Source organism: Odontesthes bonariensis, chromosome 14 (assembly GCF_027942865.1).
Source record: "Odontesthes bonariensis isolate fOdoBon6 chromosome 14, fOdoBon6.hap1, whole genome shotgun sequence".
In the NCBI taxonomy this organism is placed as follows: Eukaryota; Metazoa; Chordata; class Actinopteri; order Atheriniformes; family Atherinopsidae; genus Odontesthes; species Odontesthes bonariensis.
Window position 1 is genome coordinate 35,526,872 of NC_134519.1, and position 17,449 is coordinate 35,544,320.

At 43.4% G+C, this 17,449-nt stretch overlaps 1 protein-coding gene across 2 annotated transcripts in view; it reads right to left on the reverse strand.

The window, feature by feature from the left end:
• LOC142399480 (glycogen debranching enzyme-like) overlaps positions 1–17,449 on the reverse strand; it is a 96,583-nt gene that overhangs the window by 34,307 nt on the left and 44,827 nt on the right. For both annotated transcript variants that reach the window (XM_075484189.1, XM_075484188.1), the window contains exons 5-12: positions 16,843–17,046; positions 15,229–15,410; positions 14,739–14,850; positions 14,158–14,284; positions 13,012–13,114; positions 9,480–9,577; positions 7,840–7,979; positions 7,522–7,709 (exon numbers count right to left, since the gene is read on the reverse strand). In XM_075484189.1, coding sequence (XP_075340304.1) covers positions 7,522–7,709; positions 7,840–7,979; positions 9,480–9,577; positions 13,012–13,114; positions 14,158–14,284; positions 14,739–14,850; positions 15,229–15,410; positions 16,843–17,046 — 1,154 coding nt within the window. The remainder of the gene's footprint in view (positions 1–7,521; positions 7,710–7,839; positions 7,980–9,479; positions 9,578–13,011; positions 13,115–14,157; positions 14,285–14,738; positions 14,851–15,228; positions 15,411–16,842; positions 17,047–17,449) is intronic.

A 17,449-nucleotide genomic window follows, 5' to 3' on the forward strand; every position in this document is an offset into this window, starting at 1 on the left:
TTGAAAACAGACGCCTGGATGTTTTTGCTTGAATAAAAAAAACGAGTTTTCATTAGAAGTTGTGTTTACCAAGCTTGACTGGAAAGATCTGGCATATTTTGAAATCACACACAAACCAAAAAAGGTTTTAAAAGTAAAATAAAAAATGAATTCATACATGTTTATAATGACATGGGACAAAGTAATGTAACAAATATTATTCAGGACATTTCTGTATTCCTACATGTTTATTTAGTGAAATATTGATGTTTTTAGAAGTATGTAGAAAGAGGGTCCTAGCTTTGCTTAAAGCCACTGTGTGGGGGTTTTGAAAGGGTTGCTACAGAGAGCATTTGTCCCAGCTTACCTAGCCTGCTTTGGTCCCAGTTTGCTTTTACCTCAGTAATGTCTTTGGTGACCAAGTTAAGTGTCCTCACACTGCAAATGAGAGTGGCTTGGAGGTAGTATAACAAAGTAATGTGATTACTTTGCCTGGTTGCCGTTTTCCATCAGTCTGTGGGTGCAAAAAGCTCCACTCCTGGTAACTCATTTCTTGAAGATAAGGACATAATAATAGCAATTTTGTCAGTGAAAAAACACGTTTCACATTACGAGAGTGTGGGCGCAACACACGGGGACTCACAAGGATTTATGAGGCGATTAAGAATGGCTCACGACTATTACTGGACACCGGGTTAGAGATGGTTAGATATTGTGTTTTTGCACATTTCACAGCTCTGTGATAATTGAATAGACAGTCCCTCAGAATCCGCAGAGAGACTTGAAGTCCATCTTTTTTCCACTTTCTCTCAGTGCGCCTACACAGCTGTGTGATGGAGTCATCCTGCCATGGTTCATGCCCAGGTTTAGAGCGTCTGAACGTAGATGGAGAAATAAGAGTCCAAAATGCCTGTGCATGTATGATTAAAGAACTGACAGAACAACTAACAATCAGGCTGAGAAGTGCAGAGTCAGTAACAGCAGCAGAAAACTGTAACACTGCTGGAGGCTTTACTGTGTGCCGGGTAACCCGAACCCTTTCTGTTAGGGACGGAAGCCATAAGACAACCCAAGAGCTAATGTATGTCCCTTTTCATAAGTACTACCAGTTATAGATTGGGAAGTTAAAAGACTCAATAAAGGGTTTAGAGTCACAACAAACATGAATATTAAAATCCCCAACAATTAAATTAAATTAAATTAACAATTGCATTAAAAACAAGTCCAGCCAAGGTCTGAAAAGACTTGAATAAACGGTAAATCAATGCCCATCATACAGCTTGTGGAGCTGGAGTTCCAGGAGCTGCGATTCAAAACTGGGGTACATGAAGCCAAGTCTGTAAGAAACAGAAAATCCAACTCCCAGGACTCAAAGAAGTCTTTGACCAGGAAAGGTTTGCTTGTCAGCAACCTGGCTTTGACAAGTGACTGAGAGTCAGTCCCCCGTCGCTCCAGTACCCCATCATCATTCCTAACCAACCATTGAAAAAAAAAAAATATATATATATATATACACACATAAATTATGTATATTCATTTGTACTGTTGCACTTGTTTTTTCAATATGCTTTCTGTTACAAACAAGACTAAACTCACAAAAGTGAGGCAAAGGCAACACAGCTGCAGAAAAAAATATGTCTTCCCACACCAAACCTCTCTGAACTCAGTAACTCCAGAGAACGGGACTCCACTCATCCACTCATCCACTCAACGAACACCTCAGGGCACTGGTCCAGAGCCATGAGGTGCAGTGAGTCCAAACTGTTTTGTGTGCGTTTCTGTTGTTGCGCAGTGCTGTGAAAGAGAAGTTCCCCTTGGGAAAGTCGAAAGTGCGAGGTAGGGAATGAGCTCCTTTCTCTCTAATAAATTCACACAATCCAGTTCACAAAGGTTGGAAAGATCAACTTCACGCTTGCCAGGGCTGGCGGGGAGACAGGAGCCTCCATGGAAGGAGGCAGATGACTCACTGGCAGAGAATCAGGAACAAGAAGCAGGATCTAACCCGTCCAAGCTCATCTGGCCCAGAGGTGAGGTAGATATCATAAAACCGCCACGGGAGGACCGCAGGTAAGCCCCGAGGCTCACTAAAACACCACCCCCCGCTTTCCCCTTTTCCTGGAGCGCTTTCTGCGGGGAATGATGAAAAGTATGTGCTGCAGGTATGCAAGTACAGCTGATAGGAATGGAGGAGGAGTGGCTTGCAGTCATAGACCAGTCGAGCAGGGACACTATGACAACAAACAGACCAATAAGATGACCAATAGGCAAGAGAGAGAGTCTCATACTAATCAGGTCCTGTGGGCCATAGAAATCTCAGAACATCTCCGTCCTCTTCTACAATTAATATTAGTTGGAGAGCCTTAGTGATGTCAGCCATGAATGCAACTGGAGGCAACCTGAATTTTATGAAGACGGTTAGAAGATCAGGACAGTTGCTGAGAGGGGGACTTGGTTGTTGATTTGTCATCTCTGATTACAGCGTGGTAAGGCCAGCAGCACTTAATACTGCAGTCATAAACTCCATCTGTTTGAACTCACATGCCCTTTCACATATTCCTTGTTAGAGAGTCACAGCCTGGGTTAAATGACTTGTTCACAATGCTCACCTCAGGTCAAAGAGGCACGGATAGCTTACTGCAGAGGAAAAAGCAGAAGCTGAATGACATTAGATTGTAGGTGTGCAGGAGCAAACTTAAAGCTATGGTAGGTAATCCTAGAGAGCTAGCAAGAGAGCTAGCAAGATTCGAAAGTGTCCCCTCCTCTAAGCTCCAACCCCCCCTCCCCATTCCGTCAGTGCTTCATCCAAAGCCGGTAGAACCGCGTGCGCACACGGAGCAGGGAGCCGACAGAGGGGGGCGTAGGCAGAAAGCAGAGGCATCTGATTGTTTTTTTGTAGGCGCTCAGCTTTTTCTCAGTCCTGCAGCTGCCACAGAGGTCTGATTATTTTCGTCCCTTTTTCTAAATACATCTTGTATAGATTTCTCTCAGGATACACGGACCATTTCACCCAGTATACAAAATGTGTTTCTGAACAGGATTACCAACCATGTCTTTAACACAGAGAGATAATGGAAACTAAATTCACAGCTCCTCAAAGATCATAGGTCTTAAGCCATGGCTTGCTTTGTGTAGGGGGAAGGCTCCCACATTCAAACAGGAGTTTTAGTGAACAGCCTTATAATCCCAGACTGTCCGAGATCCTCATTCAACACAGTCATGAACAAGTTATGCATTCAGAAAATCTGAGAGACATCCAACTGCAACTGAGAGAAAAGTATTGGATTCCTCGAGCTGAACAAATGACAAAAAGAACTAGAAAGCTGCAAGCAGCTGTATGCGGGACCGAGATGTGCGCACGTTGGGGCATGCGCTGGACGCCGTAGTCACGCAGCTCTGCCCACACGCACGATACCCTCTGCGTACGTACGAGGTCGACAGGGTGGACGTGTGTGCCAAGTTTCATTACTTTGCGATGATGAGAAGGCTTTCATATCACAAACACCATCACACGATTTTTATAGCCTGGCCACGGCCACACCCTTTGAGGTTTGAAAAAGTTTCCCCATGATTTTTTCCTCCCATGTCTTAAGAGTAACCTGGCCAAGTTTGGAACTGTTACCATTAAATCTGTAGGACGAGTTTGTTCAAATGTGAGGTGTGGAAAAAACAAGACGTTCCAGCCCCCAGCAGGTGGCGCTATAGGTGGATGTCACTATGATAATATGTACACGTTCAGGCTGGGTCCAGCATTCACCGTATGAAGTTTGGGACAGATTGGATAATGTATGTGGAAGTTATAAGTGACTTAATTTTTTGTGGCAAGTGATGGCGAGTCATCGAACTTTGAGGCGTCGCCACGGCCACGCCCTTTAAGTTTTGAAAAAGTTGCCCAACGATTTTTTCCCCACATGTCTTAAGAGTAACCTGGCCAAGTTTGACGTCTGTAGCATTAAATCTGTAGGACAAGTTCGATCATATGCAAGGCGTGGAATCGTTCAAAAACGGCACGAAAATTCACTTTCCATCCAAAATGGCCGCCTTCCTGTGGGCGTGGGATCATAGCGGCAAGAGACTTTTTTGTGCGTCTGGGCAGTGTACCGAATTTCGTCATCCCACACGAAACTAATCCTATTGCGGGGACCATTTTTAAGCATCATAGGGGGCGCTACAGAGTCAATGAGCGACTCCCAAAAATATAAAGTTTAGAGTTTTTCATGTCGTCGACTGGCAGGTGGCGCTCACAAAAGTTTTCGAGTACCTTTTACAAAGAATAAGAAGACGGAAGACGGCGGAATAATAATAAACCTTACAGATACAATAGGGTCCACTGATCGGTCCCTATTAACTGCTGCTTTCCCTATACGCAAGAGCTAAACTGACACAAAGAAATAATATTTGAGTTTATGGAATGCCTGAAGACACTGAAAGGAACAACCTACGGGAGTTTTTACAAACTTTTACTAAACCGGAGTTGTTCCTAAGTGACACTGAGCTGGAAATACAAAGTTGTCACAATTCAGTGGAAAAGAAAGGCTTACACCACCATCAGGAAAGTTCTTCAGGAAAAAGGAACTCGCTTCCAGACCGCGCCACCAGCCAAACTCCATGTCTTCCTCAGTGACGGCACGGGAACTTTTAACAGTGCAACGGAGCCCATGGAGGATCTGAAGAAGATGAAGTTTTCTAAGCTTCACAGGAGAATCTACGGAATCAATGCGGGGAAAGCTAAACAGCTTCTCCTGGAAGGCAGCCGGGACCGCGACACGGAGCTGTGACGCAAATCAAAAGAGAGCAAGGCTAATGCTCCTGGGATGTCGTCATGAACCTGGAGACCTGAACACCCTCCAAACTCAGTTTTTCTGTCCATTTGACTGTCCTTGGGTGAGGATCGATATTTAAGTTTAACACTAAACAATAAGATAAGTTTTAAATATACACTGGAAGCTAAAATTTCTGCCTTAGAGAAGTTGAAAAAAGCAGCCACGGCTCAGGGAGCTTATTTTCTCCTTTATTTTGACTACGGCTACTACTTCTTTTGTACTACTTTGCCCATGCATTACTACTTTAGGAGACCTCCCTTTGCACAGGAGAGAGCCCTCGGAATCTGAGAGCTTTCCTCTCCAAAAGGTTTTTGGGACATTTTGTTTTTGAGTAGAAGCCATAGTTTCCTATTTTTTTCTGTTCCAGTTGAAGTTACAATGTAAATCCTGTGATTTACACAAGACAAGTCCTTTCAACTGTAAAGTTTAGTAATGCCAACGGGTTACAAACCACAGCTAAGAGGTAAAGTTATTAAAACGATAAAGGAAAACTATCAGATCATTTTCTTTGGCAGGAGAACCACTTATCTAAAAAAAAAGAGCATGAAAAATTGAAACACCTGGGATTTAAAAATGCATTTTTTCCCTCAAATGCAAAAGGACCCAATAGGGGAGTTGCAATTTTAATTTCAAATAAAGTTTGATTCCAATTGTCCTCTCAAATTGCAGATAAGGAAGGACGATATATTCTGACAAAAGGAATTATGAACTCTAAAGTAGTGACGCTACTTAACATTTACAGATATTGGACAAGACAAACCATTAATAAGGACCATATTTGACTTAATTGCTACAGAGACATCAGGTGTCCTGATATGTGGTGGAGACTGAAAAGTACAATTATACCCTACTTCGGACTCCTCAAAGCTGGATCCTGAATCTCTTTATGTAAGAAAGATGCTTAATGAGGCTGGTTTGATTGATGTGTGGAGGAACTCCATCCTCCTCTGAAAGCAAATCCATTCTTTTCCCATCCCCACACTGTCTACTCAAGAACTGACTATCTTTTATGTGCAAAGCACATATTATTATTATTATATATTATCTAGGATAATAGAATGTAACATCGGACCTAGAGATGTTTCTGATCACTCAGAGGTATATCTAAGGATGCACATGGATATCAAGCCTGAAGACACTGCATGGAGACTTAACACAATCACTAGAAATGTGAAGAATTTATTTAAAAAGAGGTTAAAGAATTTCTGGAGATTAACGATTATGGCAAAGTGTCACCGAGTATCCTGTGGGAGTGCTCAGAGGAAAATTATACTGTGGTCAGCCAGAAAGAACAGGGAAGGACTTTGCTGTCCCACAAGCTGAAAGCATTGGAACAAGCTCATATGGAATCAAATGACCGGGAAATTTCAGAACAAATTAAACATACTAAGGAGGAGCTAAACAACAAACAGAAGTCCAGCTTAGATACCTCAGACCGAACTACTAGGAAAATGGTCCCAAAGCTAAGAAAATGTTAGCATGGAAACTGTTCCCAACCCTAAGATAAAGCTTTATACCCAACCCAAAACTATTGATTCAATAATAGTAAAAGGATTTCTGGAGTCTCTAGATTTATAGATCTATAGGGCAGGAACAAAACTAAATACTAATTCAAAGATTACTAAGGCAGAAGTTGATAAAGCTGAAGACAAACAACGTGCCAGGAGGATATGGCTTTCTGCACAATGCTTTAAGCTGGATGGGGACAGCTTAAACCTGTTCAAATGCTGTTCAAATGTTGAATTATATCTCAAAGGGAGGAGAGACACCAGTATCCTGAAAACAAGCCATCAGAGCTCATAAAGGATCTCAGTTTTAATAGAATCTTCATCTCAGAATATTCACCTCAATCATTGCAAGAAGACTAGAAAATATTATTCCTGATAACAAGTTTAATTAAAAATAGACATGTAAGAGGAGCACTATACCTAATAAATATTATGAGTCAAAATCCATTTAAATCAGTTGCTTTGAGCCTTTGATATGGTGCAATGTACAGTCTTCCACCTGCCTGGATGAATCTTTGTAGGCCTATCACACTGGAGAGAGGATGTGGTCATGGGCGTCCCCTAAGCCCTACTTTGTTTGCACTCTTTATAGGGCCCCTGGCTCAGTGGGTTAGAGAAGACAAGGAAATGGAGGGCATTCAAGTTGAAGGAGTTCTATGCAGATGACATCCTTCTGACTTAATCCAGCCCAATCCAGACTCTAGCCTCCCCAAAGTGACGGCTCGTCTGGAACACGTCAGCCAATACTCGGGTTACGAATTAAACTCAAACTCTAACTTACAATTATGTAGCAAAGGAAAATATACGTAAAACTTCGGGGTTTCTTCAAGTACTGGATTGGATTTATTTTGGATTTAAATGATTCTATAAAAAAAATGTTAAATTCTTTTTTACTAACTGGTTGTTGATTTGTATCGACGGATTGTTCTGCATCTTCTGCAAAAAGAGGGTCACCCTACAACAACGTGCCCGTGTGTAAATGAGTGTGTTCACCAGATTCATGTGTGCTGAAAGGCAAAAACAGTTCAGGGCAGCAAATAGATACACACCAAGGCATACACTGGAAGAAAATAAACATTTAGTTACGGAAAATACTACCAAAGTTGAATAAATGCAGTAGGATTCAGTATTTGTAGTATTAGAGAGCTGCTGTACTGGATTGCATTGCATTTTTCTTCTCAGCTTTATGCTCACATAATAATGTGCAACTGTACCTCTGCAACATGTAATGGTGTAGAATGGCAGTTGTCCAGCCTCACTCCATGGAAATATTTGGCTGTAATTTCAGTGTATTTCTGCATGTGCTCCCACAGGTAGGGACAGTCTTCGGGTCCGTTACCATAACGGAGTTTGACACTGTCCCCCCAGCAGATCAGCTCCCGACGCATGTACACGTTGGAGCCTATCAGGAGAATAAAGCCACACACCAACACTGGTACAGTACACAAATCCTGCAGAAAACAAACTAAAGACCTTATACTGCAGCAGTAGATAGTGCATGTATCCCTCCGTTTATGCTGTTTCTGTTCTACCTGGCTCAGCAAAGTTGCGCAGTGGATCATCACTCATCACCCATCCATTATGAGCCAAGAAGTGGCATATCTTCTCTGGTTGGTTCAGCAGCTGCATCTCCTGCTCTAAAGTAATCTCCTCATAAGGGAAGGTAAAATACCTGAAACAGAAGGCAGAAAAGAAGGTGATGGACCAACCCCCAGCCTCCCTGGCATTAACGTCCTACAGTGTGTGCACATGGTGGAGCTTCACCACTTTTAGCTGTCATTACTGGATGTGCCGTCTTTGCATCTCACAAAGAAGAAACGGACAGTTAATACTAGATACATTACTTGTTTTTATGTTAATATTTTTAATAGCGCTGGGCAAGTTAATTAGTTATTATCGCATTAATGCATTAATTATTTAACGCCGATAAATATTTTATCGCGCATTAACGCATGTTATTTTTATTTTATTTTTTATTTTTTAAATTTGAGGGCTATTGTGCCTTTAATGGATAGGAAAGTTTAGAGAGACAGGAAGCAGGGGGCAGAGAGAGGGGGAACAACACGCAGCACAGGGCCGTCCGATGTGGGACTCGAACCGGGGCCAGCTGCATCGAGGACTATAGCCTCTGTACATGGGGCGCATGCTCAACCCACTACACCACGGACCACCCCTGTTTTATTATTTATTTATTTTTGTAAAAGTCGTTGCTCACAGGATTTTATTTTGTAAAAGTCTCTCGCTATCTGCTGCAGAACCGGAAAAGAAAGTAATCGGTGGATCCACCAAACATGGAGAAGGGTACAAAACTTTTATTCGGCCATTTTCATTATAAAGTTCTTCCAGACGGCGGAGTCGACAGAACCAAAGTCACACTGCCAAGTTGAATTGTCTTCTCAGCGTAGTAGTTCCAGTCTAAAATATCACTAAAAGGCAAAACACACAACTGATAGCAGCAAGTCATTCAAGGAAACAGACAGTGGAGCGAGGCTTCTACATAAAAACTACAGAAAGATGCTGATGTTAAAAGTGTGTTTGCATAACAAATGTTATGGCACTTTCATTCATATGGCAGCACATTTAAATTAAAGCTAAATGCTAAAAGCTATACACTACTTTAGGATTCATTTTTGGATTTTGCGTACAAATGTGATTCATTGCGATTAATCAGGGAAATCATGTCATTAATTAGATTAAACATTTTAATCGTTGCCCAGCCCTAATTTTTAACAATTGGAATGATTGGAATTCAGTTGAAAAAAATAAAACCAGAATTCCAGAATGATCTATTTTAACCACCATAAAGCTACATTTCAACTGCACAAGATATGCACATTGTTGTGAAATAAGGAGAGAAAATACAGGAAGTTGCTTGGATTTGGTGTATTTACTTTATGTCCATCTAGACCCACGATATTTGACATTTCAATGTTAATGTAACACTCTTCTTCTTCCGCTCCACCTTTCTCCTTTGTCTGCCAATAGATGGACAGACAGATGGATCCTTTGTTGTCATTGTGTTTAATAATTAAATGCAGTAAATGCATCATCTAGTAAGTTTTTTTTTTTGTTTGTTTGTTTTTTTTTAAGACAGCTATATAAAATAGAAATGATTAACATCTACTCTATTCATGCCCCTTCCCTTTTAATCCACCTCTTTAAAATGCATTACCTTGTGACAAGTGGATTCTTCCTGGTAACAGGACCCAGTTTGGGACCATGGTCAGCCAAACGTTCGTACACCACGTTTCCCACAACGCAGTTGATTGCCTGGTGGAAAAAACAAGAACATGATCAGAAAGGATGTCCCCTGGTTGTATGTTAACTGCACGATATTCAGCAAGTTACTGTAAAAGGACTAAATGATGAGCCAAAGGTATTTGGACATGTGAAGTAATCCCAGTATCCTCTTCCCCTCCAATAAGGGAGAAAAAAAGAGACACAAAACAAGAACCAGGTTGTTCCAAAACTGGTATATTTGGATACTGATCCTATTAACGTGTTTGTGAAAAAAACCTGAAAAGTTCACCATGGCTGGTTTGCGATGTCTCGTGGCCTCTGTAATTTGTAGGACTTCATGCTGTCATGTGCCAGACATAACACAGAAACAACTCTCTCCTCGTCTCCAACCCCATTCATTGTAAATCCAAGAGCAAGATGTATGTTGTCAAATTTTGTTGTCTTGAATTTTGGCTGGACATCCAGATTTGAATGTTTTTCCATGTCCCGCTTTAGTCTACATTCACGCACCCCACATGCAAAACCAATCCACAGAATCACCGCCTCCCCAGATTAACAAGAAGCAGACCCAGCTGCCCACGTTAAAGCTCTAAAAAAGCACCTTTCCTGGTCCCCCCCTGTTTTGACCAAAGGGACCAGGGCCTTAAGAGTTCAGGGGTAGAAATTTCAACACCATAAAGGCCCTGGTAGGGAGGAAGTACATCTGAGACGAGCCTGAGCCTTTGGGACAGGGGTGGCAGAGCTGAACATTTCTGTTTGGTTGAGTATTTCCAGCATGTTGTTTTCACCTTTCTCATCTCAGGTTTAATAACCACAATAGATCATAAAGTCAATTTCAAGTGGTATGGCAGGAATAGTTTACATTTGTAAACGCGACATTTAAACTCCAGAATGAATGAGTAGACAGAGCTCAGGTCGCATAAATCAGAGCAATTAGACAAAATTCTTTCACAGAACTTCTGCTGTGCATTCTGTTTGGTAAACGAAAATTAAATCCAATTAATTCCATTCAAAATGAATCCAATTCATTCATACAGAGCCGATTCACAAACTATTCACTAGCTAAGGAAACCAGCAGATTGCACTGAAACTTGTCCAATCTCCCATCCTGAGTGCGCATGAGGCGTCTGTGGAGAGAAACGACTCCCTTTCACTCAAAGTTTCTGTCTTCTAACAGATTTTGATGTATACTTCTTCTTCTATCCACTGCTGAGTGGGAGACGGCAAACAAGTGACGGCTGCAGCGCGAGCTGTGGTGCTGTCACAAGAAAAAAATGTAGGGCACCACTGTAGGGCACCCCTGTAGGGAACCACTGTAGGGCACCCCTGTAGGGAACCACTGTAGGGCACCACTGTAGGGCACCCCTGTAGGGCACCACTGTAGGGCACCACTGTAGGGCACCACTGTAGGGCACCCCTGTAGGGCACCACTGTAGGGCACCCCTGTAGGGAACCACTGTAGGGCACCCCTGTAGGGCACCACTGTAGGGCACCACTGTAGGATACCACTGCATTTGCAGCAGGCAATCAAGGCAGCTGCGCTTGTGAGAACAAATATGTGATTTAAAGAAGTAACAGGTTATTTATTCTTTCTTTTACACCTTTTTATGATAGTCAGTATCAAGTTTTTTAGCGGCATTTCTACCTCATCCTCATCAATGAGCTTTGTGTGCCCATGACCCTGTAACCAACCGTATCAGTAGGTTCCAATGTTATTCACTTCACCCGTAACTGATGCTGTGTCACACTAAGTCCTATCTGCTCCTGATGCTGTGTCACACTAAGTCCTACCTGCTCCTGATGCTGTGTCACACTAAGTCCTACCTGCTCCTGATGCTGTGTAACACTAAGTCCTACCTGCTCCTGATGCTGTCACACTAAGTCCTACCTGCTCCTGATGCTGTGTCACACTAAGTCCTACCTGCTCCTGATGCTGTGTCACACTAAGTCCTACCTGCTCCTGATGCTGTCACACTAAGTCCTACCTGCTCCTGATGCTGTGTCACACTAAGTCCTACCTGCTCCTGATGCTGTGTCACACTAAGTCCTACCTGCTCCTGATGCTGTGTCACACTAAGTCCTACCTGCTCCTGATGCTGTGTCACACTAAGTCCTACCTGCTCCTGATGCTGTGTCACACTAAGTCCTACCTGCTCCTGATGCTGTGTCACACTAAGTCCTACCTGCTCCTGATGCTGTTTCACACTAAGTCCTACCTGCTCCTGATGCTGTGTCACACTAAGTCCTACCTGCTCCTGATGCTGTGTCACACTAAGTCCTACCTGCTCCTGATGCTGTGTCACACTAAGTCCTACCTGCTCCTGATGCTGTGTCACAGTAAGTCCTACCTGCTCCTGATGCTGTGTCACACTAAGTCCTACCTGCTCCTGATGCTGTGTCACACTAAGTCCTACCTGCTCCTGATGCTGTTTCACACTAAGTCCTACCTGCTCCTGATGCTGTCACACTAAGTCCTACCTGCTCCTGATGCTGTGTCACACTAAGTCCTACCTGCTCCTGATGCTGTGTCACACTAAGTCCTACCTGCTCCTGATGCTGTTTCACACTAAGTCCTACCTGCTCCTGATGCTGTTTCACAGTAAGTCCTACCTGCTCCTGATGCTGTGTCACACTAAGTCCTACCTGCTCCTGATGCTGTGTCACACTAAGTCCTACCTGCTCCTGATGCTGTGTCACACTAAGTCCTACCTGCTCCTGATGCTGTGTCACACTAAGTCCTACCTGCTCCTGATGCTGTGTCACACTAAGTCCTACCTGCTCCTGATGCTGTGTCACACTAAGTCCTACCTGCTCCTGATGCTGTGTCACACTAAGTCCTACCTGCTCCTGATGCTGTCACACTAAGTCCTACCTGCTCCTGATGCTGTGTCACAGTAAGTCCTACCTGCTCCTGATGCTGTGTCACACTAAGTCCTACCTGCTCCTGATGCTGTGTCACACTAAGTCCTACCTGCTCCTGATGCTGTGTCACAGTAAGTCCTACCTGCTCCTGATGCTGTGTAACACTAAGTCCTACCTGCTCCTGATGCTGTGTCACACTAAGTCCTACCTGCTCCTGATGCTGTGTCACACTAAGTCCTACCTGCTCCTGATGCTGTGTCACACTAAGTCCTACCTGCTCCTGATGCTGTGTCACACTAAGTCCTACCTGCTCCTGATGCTGTGTCACACTAAGTCCTACCTGCTCCTGATGCTGTGTAACACTAAGTCCTACCTGCTCCTGATGCTGTGTCACACTAAGTCCTACCTGCTCCTGATGCTGTGTCACACTAAGTCCTACCTGCTCCTGATGCTGTCACACTAAGTCCTACCTGCTCCTGATGCTGTGTCACACTAAGTCCTACCTGCTCCTGATGCTGTGTCACACTAAGTCCTACCTGCTCCTGATGCTGTGTCACATTAAGTCCTACCTGCTCCTGATGCTGTGTCACATTAAGTCCTACCTGCTCCTGATGCTGGTCTGCAATGTGTCGCTGTTCATCGTTCAGCTTGTTCAGGCTCTGTTCCAGCCAACCACAGCACTCTTCAACATGCTGTGGGGAGGAGCTGGAGAAAAGGCAAAGTGAAGAAAGAAAAAACTGCTGTGAATGCTGTCAAGAGGAAAAAAAAATTGTCGGCAACATACCCGTCACGATTCTGATGAGTAATGAACTTTTAAACTCAACATTTACTGTGGAAAAATAAAGCAGAAGCTTCCATTCAGGTTGTATGGATTTGACACTGGATCTCATTATTACAGAAAAACAAAAAGCTTTGATACGCATCTATCTGTGAGAGCGCTCTCAGACCTTTCCATGCATGTGTGTGCAGCCCAAAACCTGGGTTATATGCACTAAAGGTGCAGTGACAGAGTTCAAAGCAGGAAAACAGAAGAAGTAGTTTTAGATGTGAAGCCCAAAGTCTTTCCTCACGTGCATCTGCAGAACATGCTGCTGACTTCAGCAGATTTTCTCTTTAATGGAAACACGAGCACATCCACTGTCTATGTGCCCAATGTCTGCACGTCTTCTTTATTCTGTCAAAGCACTCTACTGAGATTACACCGTTTCAGTACTAACATACCAAACATACTGGTCCATTTGTGTCAAAGCTTAATACATGTGAAGATAAAGTAATATATTGTTGTTCACTCCCTCTGTGTTCTCATGAAATGGTCCGACAGCTTATAAAACCCCTCAGAGTGAGCAGAGTTCTGGGTTTTTTCTCCATTTAGCGGTTAAAGACTCGCAGCAGAGCAGGGATGCGACCCGGGTCTGAGATGGGAGGTTGATGAGCTGTGTTAAGGGTTAGGTTTCACCTTCAGACTGAGCTGTGTTTCCTCTGGTCTGAGCTGCTGGCGTTAAAAGTATTCACCTGCAGTCGTATCATACATACAATCAAAATGTTGAGTTTCACTGAATGACAACATGTGGAAGAAATGCAAGCTTAGCAGCGGGGCCACAAACAGGGAATGGCACTCGCTGGCCACTCCTTCCTGGTCTTACTGTTACAGTGGAACCCTTTTTTTTCCTCCATACATTGATGACCTCAAAGTGTCACTTCTGAAATGATGACACAAAGCTTTTACAGGATGCGGTTTTGGGCCCGACCTCTGAGGTGAAAATGTCTCCAAAGCAGAATCCATGTCCACCGTGTTGCCATAACGACGGTACAATGGGTCTTGTGTGATCTTCAGGCCCTTCTTCCGTCCAGTCTTATTATGGTCTGCCTTGGTGCCTATAAGCACAGCATAATAATCATTTGAAGTCTGTTAAACAGCAGATAAAGGCAGCCACAGTAATAACTTTTCATTCCTTTGATGAAAAATAAACAAACACATTTTTCAATTAACTAAAGAAAGAAAGAGAGAGAGAGAGAGGAAGAGAGAGGAGGAGATAAAGAGACAGAAGACCGATAGAGGGAGGGAGCAGACAGAGACAGGCAGATATGATCTGTATGATACGCAGTTGTTAAACATTTCAGATATCAGTCTGCTTTCCGTCATCGTGCCACAGATGCATCTCTATAGAAATCAGTCCAGATGTTAACAGAGGAGCACATGCTCAGCTGTAATGCACAGGCCTGTGCACTCAGTGCAGCTGCTCGGTTGGACAGACGCTTTGTGCCTTTCAAACATTTAAATCAGAATATTTATACTGTTGAGACCATTCAACTTTGATGAATTACACACCATTCTGTAGTAGGGTTCTGAACTGCTCCACGGCGCTTTCCACTTTGACCTGGAAGAACTCCCACAGTCTGATTTGAGGAAAAACATCCTCCCGAAGCACACTGCGGATCGCCTGACACGCAAAAGGGGAAAGATCAGTTTATTTCCCCGTGCCTGCAAAAAGCTGAAGAAGAACATTCACTCTTTCATCAGAGCGCGTGTCATTGGGATGATGTTGAGTGGAATCCAACAGGAGACTAATGATAAAAAGATGAACTGAGCTACACGCTCACACTTGTGTTTTTGGGAATTGGGATGGTATACCAGAACCAGCAGTGCTCTGGTCTCTGGGCACATGACAATGTTAAAAATAATGAATATCGTCCATGATCTCCAAATTCCACCGGATGTGAAATATACTCTGAAATGCCAGCCACGGCATGGGTCATATCCACTTCTCTATAGTATATATAGTGTGCAGCAGTGGAATGTGTGTGTGTTCAGCACTAACATTCAGATGGCTCTCATTGGTAATCTCAGCAGGAAGTCCTTTGTCCTTGTAGCGTCCCTCTGCGACTCTGGTGGTTAAATGCCAGATGGCTCTGTCTAAGACCCAGGCAGGGCGCAGATGAGGAGAGTTGACCAAGTTATAACCACACTCGGGATGTTCTCTTATCCAGGGACTGTTTGCAGCTGGAAGGGAAAACAGAGGCAGAATAAGCGGTGATTCCACTGCATCAGGGAGCTTTAATGCTGGGACACAGCGTTACAAACATCATCAGAAGACTTTTTGGACCTGCTGGGAGTCTGAACAGTAAATCACACACTCAGTCTGTATTTAGTCTTTCTGCCTGACTCATTTTACATCCTGACCTTTTCCACGAGAGAGGGGGAAGAAGATTCCAGAAGGGAAGAAAGGTTACATTCAAGAAGGCTGGAGGGTACACACTGTTAATACAGGGCACATACAACACTTACAGGAAGGGCACAGAAGGGCACAGCTTAACTTCACTTAGGACTATAAAAATGATGATGACAAAGACGTGATGATTGCAGCAACTAAAATATCAGGATAGACTCTAAATCAATGCTAGAAAAAGTAGACTTCCCGCTCACACTCCTCTCTTTGCCAGAAAGCATATCAGGTACATGTGAACAGACATGAAGGTCTTAAGGCTGATTTATGGTCGCCTACGGAGACCCTCCCGGAGACGGAGACCCTCCCAGAGACGCTCTCCGTGGCTTGCGTGCATCGGTAAAGTTCCTATCTCTCCGTCGAGGCGACGGAGACCGCAAAGGTTGTGATTGGTCGGCTAACAGCATCATTTCCTGAATCACTTTTCCGGTTTAGCTCCTTCCTCTCACAAAAACAACACAGCTATTTTTGAAAGAATTTACTGTGTGCCAATCAACATTTGGTCAAAATGATTTGCATTTCAACATCAACAAGCTCCAACTCCAACAACAGTCTTTCTCTCTCGGTCGGCATCGTTCACGTGAGGAGTGGAACGGAGCCGGAAGGTGAACAATCAATCAACCACTTTCACCATAGACGTCGCCAGATTGGGTCGTCTAACGTAGCGACACCTACTGATCGGGAGGTGAACTGCCTTGGGTATCCGACAGCCCGACGGAGACCTGACGGAGAGCTGACGGGGAAGCATACTGAGGCCTTTTAGGTGTTTCAGGTGTGATTAGATCAGCAGTTTCACCACATTCCTTCTCCATCACACCACAGGCCCAGGCCTGCTTTCCCTGAGTTTGGAGGCAAATTCTGAAAGCTCATGGGTATATATACATCTATACGTGTGTGTGTGTGTGTGTGTGTGTGTGTGTGTGTAAATATATATCTACACACACACACACACACAAATATATATTATACACATTGTGTATTGCTTTTTATGCATTTTTATAAATGTATTGATTTTAGTTCATTTTAATGTTGTTCAAGTTTTATTGTAATAAAAATTAAATTTTCTTATTTCATCACAATAGTTATTAAGTAAATAAGTAAGTTCATTTTTTCCACTCTGGCTTCCTGCTTGCTGGACTGACTGAGAGGGAAATCAGAATTCTACCTGTTGGAATGAACTAATAGTGTGTTTGTGTTGCATGCACTCACCAGTATGATTATACACCACATCGGTGATAGACAACATATTCCATTCAGTCCTTAGTTTCTCCACCAGAGCGCCCACATCTTCCCAGGTGTAGCTCTGGCTCTCTGGGCTGAACTCAGGGCTGAAGGTCAGCTGGTCAGCTAAGGAGTAACAGGACCTGGACTCCCCTAAAGTCTGCAGGGGAGTGAAGTGGATCATGTTGTATCCTGAAAGAGAAACCCATCAAAGTAAGGGTAAAGATTCTTCTGACTTTAACACAAGAGCTAAAGAATGCAGCGTCTGTGCCATCCAGTGGACTTCAGAAGCTCATGCAGGCTCACTTATATTTCCTCTTATCCAAAACTTTCAAAGGATCTCATTTCTGCCCTAACCAGTCTTATTCTGAAAGCAACAAGTTAATAATTATTCAAGAAGTATAGAAGTGAACTAAATAGCTAAACTTACTTAGAAAGTAACAGTGGGATTTATACTAAAGAATCAAACATACTTCAAAAGGTTCTCCGTGTTTAAAAGTTGACGTGGTGTGGCTTTCTGAGGTCCGTTTCACGTAGCAGGTTTAGTGAAAACTCTGAGTTGATTAACCCTGAAATGAGGGAAACTCTGAGTTTT